Source organism: Pseudonaja textilis, chromosome Z (assembly GCF_049901715.1).
Source record: "Pseudonaja textilis isolate UNSWEBS1 chromosome Z, rPseTex1.2, whole genome shotgun sequence".
Lineage (NCBI taxonomy): Eukaryota > Metazoa > Chordata > Lepidosauria > Squamata > Elapidae > Pseudonaja > Pseudonaja textilis.
The window spans coordinates 111083415-111095541 of NC_142008.1; the positions used below are offsets into that span (position 1 = coordinate 111083415).

Below are 12127 nucleotides of genomic sequence, written 5' to 3' on the forward strand. Positions count from 1 at the left end.
GAGTCAGCATATTGCCCCCAATAATTTTGGATCCTCATTTTACCCACCATGGAAGGATGGAAGGCTGAGTCAACCTTGTGCCTGCGGGTATTTGAACTGCCAAATTGCAGGCAGCCAATATTCAGCCAAAGTAGCCTACAGTACTATACTCTAACCACTGCGCCATCAAGATTCTATTAATGCATTGATTTCTGTCTGGAAGATAAATTCTGTGTGAATCATTCCAACATTCAGGTTTCATAATTGCAATCCTGAGATAGTAGTTGATTCATTATCTAGGAAATACAGCACATTTTGATAATCCATTGATAATGTTTTGGTCCTGTTCTGAACTAATCATAAGGTAGAATCCAGACAGTTGGATTGGAAATCAAGCATTCTCAGCTGATACTGAGTTATAGTGGATGTACAGATTGTTCTTCCTTTTCTCTATCTGTGTTTTGTATTTAAACTCATTGTCCAACAATTGCTCTGTAGGCAGAATGCCAAGATGCATGCTGAAAACTTCACTTCAGAAACAGGGTTCATTCTCTTAGGACTCACATCTCATCAAAATCAATGCATTGCGCTATTTGTGGTCTTCCTAACAATGTACTTGCTCACAGTTTTGGGTAACCTGCTAATTATCATATTGGTACACATTGATGCTCAACTGCACACACCTATGTATTTCTTCCTCAGCCATCTTGCAAGCCTGGACATAGCGTATGTCACCAGCTCTTTGCCTCAGACTTTAGCCCACCTGTTGGCTGGAAAAGGAGTGCTTTCCTCAATAGGTTGCATCTTACAGGGAGGCACTGCTCTGAGTTTGGGCAGTACTGAATGTCTGCTCTTGGGCGTCATGGCTTATGATCGCTACTTGGCCATCTGCAACCCCTTGAGATATGCTTCTGCCATGAACAGAAAGTGCCAACATTTGCTTGCCATCTCCTGCTGGATCATAGGCTTCCTTGTCTCAATGGTCACTATAGTTTGCATCTTTCGCCATTCCTTCTGTGGTCCGAATCTCATTAACCACTTTCTCTGTGAGCTGCGCTTTTTGCTAGCTCTTGCATGTGATGATATAAAGCACACCAGAGACATACTTAATGGTCTATCAGTTTTTGTAGTTCTGGTTCCCTTTTCGATTATCTTGTTTTCCTATAGTTGCATCCTACGTTCAATTTTTCAAATGCAGTCAGTTGCGGGACATTATAAGGTTTTCTCCACCTGTGGCTCCCACCTTGCTGTGGTCACCTTGTTCTATGGTACCATCATGTCTATATACATAAGACCCCATTCAAGCTCATCTCCTGATAAAGACAAAAAGGTTGCAGTTCTGTATCTTGTGATCACTCCCCTGCTTAACCCCATCATTTACACTTTGCGGAATAAGGATATCCACAAGGCTGTAATCAAGGTGTTGAAAAGAAGGAACTTTGAAGAAAAACCATGAAGATTCATATCCTGTTGAATTCATCTCTTTTGACTCAAAGCCTTAATGTCATTATCAATTTGTCACTAAAATAGTTCAGCTGTTTATTTCTGTGATGCTTCTGATGGGATGTGAAATTGGAGCTCTAACTTCTTCTATCAGCATCTCTGTGCTTCATCGGGTCTGCTGAAATGGATATATTGAGGGAAGGAGACTTTGATCTTCTCCTGTCCACTGTTAAAAGTAAGGAACCCAAAGTATACCTCACAGTGGCAATCCAGTTTGTGTTAATCAATCTATAATAAAGGACAGTCCATCACTTTCTGGAGCAGAAACTGATTTCCCTCCAAGTCTTAATAGGAAGGAGAAGTCTTTGGAGGTTGGAAAGACGCTGTTGTGTTTCCATGGATTATTCTATTCTCTTCATAATTTTCAAAGAGCTAACCTTTAGTGATGTTCCTTTTCAATCCATAACCTGTAGAAGTCTATATTAAGGTGATATTATTTTTATCTGCATTATGTAGTCCACCTTCATCCTAACTTGATCAGTAGATGGGAAGGAGTCCTTTGACTGACATAATGTGTACCCAAGAAAACAAAATAATGTTATGTTGTATATTGTAAATATATGTATTATAAACTGCCAGAGTTAATTTATGCTAAGATAGGTGGTCAATACATTTAATAAAATAAATAAATAAAATAATCATTTTTTTCTTTATGATTTTACTTTTATAATTAAAAATCAAAATATTTATTTTTATTTTTATTTATTTCCTTTTTAAAAGAATGCATGACTAAATGTTTGAGAAAGACCACTATATTTTAAATGATATTTATTGCATATGAAAACACACTTGCTAAAAGAATCTAACAGCAAGTTAAGATTTGAGCAACACTGGTACATCCTGTGGTAAACATGTAAAATATTAGCCTATTATGTTTTGCAAAAAACTGTTATTTATTCCCAAATTGAATCAAATGCAACTTTTCTGGTACCTCACATAAAATCATTTCTGTTTCTTCGTTTCCAAATACAAGAAGTTTGGCTAAGGAACAATTCTTGTATATAAATCTTTTGAAATTTTTTATGAATACTAACATAAGAGATCAGAATGTTATTTGCATTTCCCAAGTTAATAATTTGATTGACAATATCGGTGTCTGTGAAGTTTGAAGTATTTTATTATTATCATTATTATTATTGTTATTATTTATTAAAATATACATCAGCATCAGTACATGAACAGTGTGGCATCTTGGTATTATTCATTTTGGTACAAGTGGCAATAATAATATTAATAATATTTGTTATATTAGTCAAATTTATGTAAACCTAGAATTAATGTACATGTTTGTTTAAAGGAGTTATTCAATATTTCAGTGTTCCATTTTAATGCCAATCACAATATTATTTGAGCTTACATAGTAGTGCCATCTTTCAACCTCTAATCTTTCCCTCTAGTCATTGCTTTTATTCTATAATATAAAAAATATGTGTGCTAATATTCCCCCTATTTCTACTTCTATTCTGGCTTTTAGTCAGGCAACTGTTACTAATCCTAGTGTTAGTAACCATGTTTAGATTAAGATATAGTCCTTCATTATTTAATTATTCAATGTTCCAGTGCACCATTCTAGTGTCAATCACCATATTGTTTAAATATACATAATAATACCATCTTTCAACCTCTTATCTTTCCATCTATCTATTACTTTATATATATAAAAGTGTGTATTCTTATTTCTACCTCTATTCTAGTTTTTAATCAGGTCATCATTATATTAGAAAGAAAAAAGAAAGAAAGAAAGAAAGATTTCTTTTCTATCTATCATCTCTTGGTCATTTTAATACTTCAATTCTTATTCATTTTTAGCTTGCCTCCCATACTTTTCTCTGCAATTCGGTTTCTATCTACACCTGTGTCTTCACCATTCAGTCTAAACATTTCTGCCATCTCTACCCTCCTATGCTGCCAGATCTTCACAGTAGATCTTCAAAGTATCTACCCAAGCTCCTTTCAGAAGTATCTTTCCTGCTTATCCAATTCCATTTTTAAATCTCTTAAAGTACTTTCCCCTTGGTTTATTTCATCAGTCATTATTATGTGTCTTGTCTTTTCCTTCTCATCTTCTTGCTCTATTTGTTGGTTTGTCTGTTCTATCTTTTCCTCCATTTTTTCGGTTGCCTCCTCTCTTTCCTGGAATTTTTGGTCTTCATTCATTATCAGTTGCAGGGTACTTTCTATTTTCCCATTTATGCCATGCAATAGGTTCTGTATCTCCTGTGATTCATTCGCATAGTATCCTTAATGCTTTGGGACATCAACATCATTTCTTTTGAAATTTCACTTATTTCCCCCGATGGAGCATCTTGTGTTATTTTAGTAAGTCCCGCTTTTACTCAATAGTCCAAAAATAATATATTCAAGCCTACTGCTGCTCCTCAGAAAGTATAATACTCATAGTTCTTTATATTTCAGGATTATTCAATCAGATCCATTTAGATAGTCCAGGAAGCATTTCAAAAGTCAGAAGTCAGTTTACTTTCCTTAAGAGTCTTCCTTATTCCCACAGTTGAGTCTCCAGTAATCATAAAGTAGATAATTATAGATCAGTAGGTATCACCACAGTCCTCCAGATGAGCATTGTTTATTTCTCTTATCAGAAACTTTCCCAGGCTTGGAAAGTTGGATATATTTTCCATTCATCAGTAGGTGATGCCCTCAACTTAGGTTTCAGCATTGTTGGAAATGTAACCAATTTTAATTCAATTTATAGAAGCAAAGTCAGTTATTCAAGTAGATAGTTCCAGCATTTTAAAATGCCTTTCCAAAACAACACCTACTCAGTTTGAAAGTCCAATTTTCTATGTTTTAAAAAGTTTTTAGTTTCTCTCTCCTTAGTTCCTTTCTTTGGGGTCTAGGATTTTTCTCTGTATAATTATTTGCCTCTTTATCAAACAGTTATAAGAGTCTCTTTTTCTTGATTTTCTTTCTTTTTTCCTTTTAAAGTTAGGTTCTAAATAAAAAAGGAATTATCTCACCCAGCTCCAGTCACTGTCCATCTACACTGCTCCTGCACTTTCTTTATTGCCTCAGCTGTCCTAGCTTCATGGCAGCTATGATGGCTGCCTCTTGTCCTCATCATGGATGAAAGGGAAGAAGTCCTGAGTCAAGCAAAGGAGTTGCAGGTCTCTGCAACCTCTTTTCTTCACCACCCATACTGGGTGGATTTAGCTTCTTTCAAAGCCCTCCAATGGAGAGAACTCAGCGTGGGGGTGTGGAGATTCATTCCTCACATTTGATCTCACTGCAATGTCAACCAGAAGTCAAAAGTTTGAAGTTTTTTGAACTTCAAAATGTACAATTAAAAGTTCTCAAATAATAATGAAGAAATATTGTCCAGCTAGAATTCTGCCCAGTATGTTAAATAAAACTCGAATTCCATGACCCTTTGTAATACCTAGAAAAACAACACCTCTCACAGTTCAGTAACAGGGACTAACTACAATGCACCATGTAGAATGTTCCTCCAACCCCTTCTAACCAACCCTCTGAAGAATAGAATGTGTGGGAACAATGAATACTAGAACTCATAGCCATGTTCTTCCTATTTCTTAGAGATAGTTCTTTCTCCGTGGCTTATTATTTATTCTGGAACATCTAACATTTATTCCTCAAAGGTACTCTAGACATCTTGCTTTCCATAAGTGTGACTTCATCATCTGGTTTTTTTCTTTTTATTATTTTTATTATGTGATTTTCTTTGTTATATATAAAATTTCCATATCTACCATGACTGTGTACTGTCTGGGTACAATCTCTTTTAAATACAAGTAATAAATCTTATACATACAATAACTATAATTATTATTCTCAAAACCTATTCACCATAATCTTCATTTATCCTTATTAAACATTCCCCATTATTTAATTAAAACACTATTCAGCTTTATCCATAATTGGTTAATAATATCAAACATTATAAACATCATTTGAACATCACATTTATAAACATTATCCTCTAATTCTGTTAATCATCATGTTTACTTATCTTGGTTATTCAATATTTCAGTATTTAGTTGCACATTTATTTCATCTGTTTACATATCCTCCTCCATTCTAAGTTTCTAACTTCTGCTTCTACTTTGTAATCATTGATAAAATAGTTCCCAAATTAAAAAGTATTCTGTTTCTTCTTTATCCTTAATTTTTACTTTTAATCTATCAATTTTAGCACATTCTAATATTTTCTTTATTACATTTTCCTCTATAGGTATATTTTCATTTTTCCAGTTTTGTGCATATACAATTCTCACTGCTGTGACCACATGTAAGATCGTGTAAGATCAGACCACTCATATGAGTAACAGTTCATTTAGTGACTGATCAAAGTTACAACAGCACTGAAAAAAAGTCACTCATGACCATTTTTCACACTTACAACCAATGCACCATCCTGATGGTCAATGATCAAAATTCAGAAGCTTGGCAACAGACTCGTATTTCTTTTTTTTAAATGTTTTTTTTATTTTTAGACAAACATACACAAACAAAACATAAAACATAGGACCATCTTGAAGTTACATAAATACAGTGTGCCAGTTGGTTACAAAACTTTTGTGCATTCTCTCTGTTGTCCTCACAATTTATATAAATTCTCATATTCTCACTCTAATATCTATGTATATATTATTATTAGTTATTGATCATTTATTTGACTAAACTGTTGTTCCATTTTATTCAAGATAGTCTAAATTTTAGGTAAATTTATATTATAGATTCATCCAATGGTAGTACATGTTTATATTATATTCTGTATCGTTCTATTATTCTAATATTGTAAAGTTTTCTGACATATTTCATTTCCATATCTTTTTGTCTAACCATTGGTAAAATAAATCCCATATCTTATAAAATTGTTTATCTTCTTGTTCTCTAATTTGAAATGTCAATTTACTCATTTCAGCACATTCCATTATTTTCTTAATAACTTGCATTGGCATTTTATCATTTTTCCAATTTTTAGCAAATATAATTCTAGCCGCTGTTAGTACATTTACAATCAAATATTTCAGTTTCCTATTGTATATTTCTGGTAAGATCCCCAATAAAAATATGTCTGGCTTAAAGTCTATGTGTTGTTTTGTCATTTTTTCCAACCATGTGTGGATTTTAGTCCAATATCTTTTTGCTTCTGCACATGTCCACCACGTGTGGTAATATGAACCCAGTATCTGATGACATTTCCAACTTATGGGACACAACAAAGGCATATGTGAGGGGTCTGATAATAGTATTTGTAACAAAAAAAAATAGAGATAGGATTGCAATACAAGATAAACTGGAAAAATTGGAAAATAAATTGCAAAAAGATCCAGGTAATGAATCAATTAAAAAAGAATTAAATTTGATTAAACATGAAATAAATTTAAGCCTCCAAGAAGAAATGGCTAGAAAATTAAAATTAGTGAAACAACATTACTTTGAGAATGTGAATAAGCCTGGGAGATGGCTCTCCCACGAATTAAAAAAGAGCAGGAGAAAAGAACTATAATAGCCTTACAGGATGAGAATGGAATACTGTGTTCACAATCAGAGCAAAAGAAAACAATAGCCCAATTTTTTTTTGCTAATGTATACAAAAAAAGAAGAAATTTTAGAGGAAAACATCACACAATATTTTGAGGACAAAGAATTACCTTTTATATTGGAAACTGCTCGAGAGGTACTAAATGATAAATGTTCTGTATTAACATTCTTGTAAACTCGCATTCTGATTGGTCCACCTGGACCGCAACCCGATTGGTTCACTGAACGCCTGTGATTGGAGCGCTGAGAATCTACCGTGATTGGCCGAGCCGATTGCAGGAGATTCAAAGCGCTGCCATTGGCCGCCGAGCCGCCGGCCGGCTGTATAAAGCCAAGCGGCTCGCATGCTTTAGCTATCCTTGTTCTGAAGTCACAATAAAGAGCTGACTGTTCACTTTCGCGTCTCGCCTCTTATCTGACCCGATCCACCGATCTAACACTGGCGACGAGGATGGGATCATGAGGCGAGGACCAACCAGCACGTGGCAAACGGTGCTCAACGACCTGCAAGATGGCCAGCACCCCGCCACCCGCTCCGTTCGACCCAGCCACCGACGATTGGGAGTCGTACACTGATCGCTTCCAGATGTTCCTGGAATGCAGCAACCTCAAGGACGCCAACGGCCAGAGGAAACGGGCAGTGTTTCTGACACACTGTGGCCCCACGGTATTCAAGATGGCCAAGGCGCTGGCCAAGCCCGCCGATGTAAAGGAGATGGACTGGGCTGACCTTGAGCCCATTTTGCACTGCCATTATGCCCCTGCCGCGCCCATCCTCATCCGTAGGCACGACTTCTACCACCGAGATCAGCGCAAGGCGAAACCATAGGTGACTTTGTGGCTCAACTGCGGAACCTGGGAGGCCTCTGCGGGTTCACCGACCTGGACGAGGCACTTCGGGACCGAGTCGTCCTCAGACTCAGAGACCCCGTGCTGCAGAGCCAGTTAATGTCCAAGGGCGACATCTCCCTCGCCGACGCACTCGCTGAGGCTACCGCCGCCGAGGCCACCCACCAGTCAGCAGCCCGGATGCGACAAGCAAACACGACTGAACAGCCACCGACCAACAAAGCGACCCCAGCCTCAGCAAAGCCCGGAGAAGCCAGCCGCCGAGAAACAACCACACACCATGGCGACCTCGAACCCCAATCCAACACCGAGGACGAAGACGAGGAGATCCATCAGCTGCAGACCGAGCGCGACCACCGGAACCGCAGGGGACGTAAGTCGGGTTTCCATTGCGCCGGCTGCGGCGGCGATCACCCCCACTCCGAATGCCATTTTCTCGACGCCATTTGCCGGCATTGCGAGAAGCGGGGGCACATCGCCAAGGTGTGCCAGAACAAAAAGAGCTACAGCCCGCAACGACAAGGAAACAGCCCCCGACAATGAGACAGCACTCCCCCCAGGCACCGAGACCGCCAGACCAAGAGCCGGTGGAGCCACGACAGCCGCAGCAGATGACTCAGTGAAGTACAGCGGCGCGAGGAAACCCACCAGATGGTCGTCATCGGCCATTCATCAACCATGGACGCCCGAAAGGTACACGTGGCGTTGTGCATCGAGGACCAGCCCTGCGAGATGGAAGTGGACTCCGGGTCCTACCTCTCCATGGTCTCTTGGCGTACAACCAAGCACCTAGTACCGACCATCCGCCGCAACGAACTAGACGACCAGAAGCTGTTCCTGAAAGACTACCAGGGAAACCGCATCCCTGTGGCCGGCATTGGGCATTTTAAAGTCACCTTTAAGAACCACACTGACATCTTGCCACTCACAATCGTGGACCGGGACCGCCCCAGCTTGCTCAGCCTGCAATGGTTCTCCCCGCTGGGAATTGAGGTGATGGGCATCCATCACACGGACGAGGCCGACTGGGAAGTGACCCTCGTAAAAGAGTTCCAGGAGGTCTTCGATGACTCACTAGGCAAGTACCGAGGGCCCCCTATCTCTTTCAACCTTAACCCTAACGTCGCCCCAATCCGCCTCAAACCTCGGCGAGTGCCATTTGCGCTCAAGCCAAAAATCGACGAGCAGCTAGACAAGCTCGTCGCGCAAGGGGTACTAGAACCCATCGACCATGCCCACTGGGAAACGCCCATAGTCACCCCCATCAAACCCGATGGCTCCATAAGAATCTGTGGTGACTACAAGGCCACCCTCAATCACGCACTGCAGCAAAGCGCCTACCCGTCCCAGTAGTACAGCAACTTCTGTACTCACTGGGGGGAGGCCGGGTCTTCGCAAAACTCAACTTGGCACAAGCATATCAGCAATTGCCGGTCGATGTGGAGACAGCCGAAGCGCAAACGATTGTTACACACCGGGGGGCTTTTCGATGCAACTGACTCCAATTCGGAGTCAGCGTCGCCCCAGGAGTCTTCCAAAGTCTTATGGAAAGGCTCCTCCAGGGAATAAAAGGAGTGGTCCCCTACTTTGATGATGTGCTGGTCACAGCCGCCAACAGAGAACAATTGGAAACCTGTTTAAGGGCGATGCTTAGCAAATTCAAAGACGCCGGCCTTAAAGTCAAAAGAAACAAATGCCAACTCCACACTGAGAGGGTCGAATTCCTGGGGTACCTCCTGGACCGGCACGGAATACACCCAACTGGGAAGAAACTCAGAGCCACCAAAGAAGCCCCCACACCAACAAACAAGGTGGAACTACAGGCATTCTTGGGACTGCTTAATTTTTACAATGTTTTCCTACCCCAGAAGGCGACCGTGGTGGAACCCCTACACCAGCTACTCGATAAAGCAGCCATCTGGACCTGGGGAAAGCGGGAGGAGACTGTGTTCCAACAAACAAAAAACCTGCTGACATCAGACGCAGTCCTGATCCAGTATAGCGAGACCCTACCACTCACGGTAACTTGCGACACATCACCTTTCGGCATCGGAGCGGCCCTCAGCCACACCCTACCTGACGGGAAGGAAGCACCCATCGCCTTCTTCTCCAGAATGCTGACCAAGCCAGAAAGAAATTACAGCCAACTGGACAAAGAAGCCCTCGCCATCGTCGCCGGAGTGAAAAGGTTCCACGAGTACCTTTACGGTAGGACCTTTTCAATCATTACAGACCACAAACCCCTGCTCGGGATACTCGCAGGGAACAAGGCCACCCCGAACATCCTGTCGCCCCGGATGATGCGGTGGTTTGAGTTCCTTGCCGCGTACTCGTATGAACTGTCACACCAGCCCGGCAAGAACATTCCGCACGCTGACGCATTAAGCTGGTCACCACTACCAGACCTAGACGACGACCCAGCGCCCACAATGATGATCCTGCAAATCGAGACCCTACCCAGCCCACTCTTAACCGCGCCAGACATTGCCCATGAAACAAATAAAGACAAACGGCTGGCACGGGTATTGAGCTGGGTAGAGCGGGGGTGGCCGGAAAACGATGGCGGCGAACAGTTCAAAGCCTTCGAAACCGCCAAACTGAGCTGTTCACACAAAGGGGGTGAATACTCTGGGGAGACCGGGTAGTCATACCGGAAGCACTACAAAATAGAGTGCTGGCAATGCTGCACGAGGGACATCCGGGGGTTGTCAAGATGAAAGCCCTGGCCAGAAGCTACACTTGGTGGCCAGGGATGGACAAACAAATCGAGACATGGGTCGCCGGCTGCAGCAGGTGCCAAGAGTCGAGAGCCACCACCCCCGCCGCCCCGGTCCTGGAATGGGAAACCCCCAGAGGACCATGGTCGCGAATACACATAGACTTCGCCGGGCCAACCAAGGGGCATACATTCCTCATCACCGTAGATGCTTACTCCAACTGGCTGGAGGTAAGCACCATGAGGGCAACAACAACAGAAGCGGTCATCGACAAACTCAACAGACTCTTTGCAACGCATGGGCTACCGGATGTCATAGTGTCGGACAACGGGCCACAGTTCATGGCACTGGCATTTGAAAAATACCTGGCCGAACGGGGCATCAGACACGCCTTAACCTCGACGGCTCACCCGGCGGCGAACAGTAGGGCGGAATGGATGGTCCAATACCCAAAATAAACCATCCAAAAAATCAAAACCGGCGACATCCAAGAAAAAATAAACAAGCTACTCTTCATACAGCACATCACACCGAGCACAACCATGAACAAGAGCCCAGCGGAGTTACTGATGAGAAGGAAACTGAGGTCTCCACTGGACCGACTACACCCCACCTACAACCCAGAGAAACCACCAGACTCCTCCAGCCAGTACCGGGCATTCAACATCGGGGACACGGTCTACGCAAAGAACTTCACGGGAGACCCCCTCTGGGTACCTGCACAAATAACACAGGTAACCGGGCCCCAATCATACAGACTCCAAACGACGGACGGAAGGAGCTGGAAGCGGCACATCGACCAGCTACGGTCCAGACTAGCCGCCAACACCCCCGACGCCTCAGCAACAACAACCACGGAAAGCAGAGAGGGAGGGGAAGCCTCAGCAACCAAGCCGGTGAACAACAAAAGGCTGGAATCATCAACGGCACACACCCCAACACAAGCCGAACACCCCCCACCAGAAGACAGAAACGTTCAAATAAACCAGCCATACTCACCAGCAGACCTCGAACTGTCGCAGACGGGATCTTCACCTGGGAGGGACAGCCAAGCCAGCTCAACCAGCCCGGAAAGACTGAGCGAGAGCAACAGGAACCGCAACTCGACCGACCCAGGCAGTCCGGGCGGGAGTTGCAGCAACAGGCCCAGCTCACCCTTCCAGGCGGTTCCATCAATGGAGTTGAGAGCGACGCGGAGCCCGTCCGAACTGGCCAATGATCACACACAGACTGAACCGCGCAGGTCAACTAGACAGAGTCGGAGTCCCACCTACCTGCACGACTACGTCACGACGCTGTGTCGGACGAAACCATGAGGGGAGGGGTGTTCTGTATTAACATTCTTGTAAACTCGCATTCTGATTGGTCCACCCAGACCACAACCCGATTGGTTCGCTGAACGCCTGTGATTGGAGCGCTGAGAATCTACCGCGATTGGCCGAGCCGATCGCGGGAGATTCAAAGCGCTGCCATTGGCCGCCGAGCCACCGGCCGGCTGTATAAAGCCAAGCGGCTCGCACGCTTTAGCTGTCCTTGTTCTGAAGTCACAATAA

General features: G+C 42.8%; 1 protein-coding gene across 1 annotated transcript; it reads left to right on the forward strand.

Moving 5' to 3' along the window:
* The first annotated feature begins 490 nt into the window (after positions 1-490).
* On the forward strand, positions 491-1435 carry LOC113453898 (olfactory receptor 2B8-like). The gene has a single exon (XM_026723811.2). It carries the CDS (start codon positions 491-493, stop codon positions 1433-1435), a length of 945 nt encoding a protein of 314 aa, XP_026579596.2.
* Positions 1436-12127: the final 10692 nt, after the last annotated feature.

Bases quoted from the DNA above. Each gene is read 5' to 3' on its own strand.
- LOC113453898 (XM_026723811.2), top strand. From the start codon at position 491: ATGCATGCTGAAAACTTCACTTCAGAAACAGGGTTCATTCTCTTAGGA.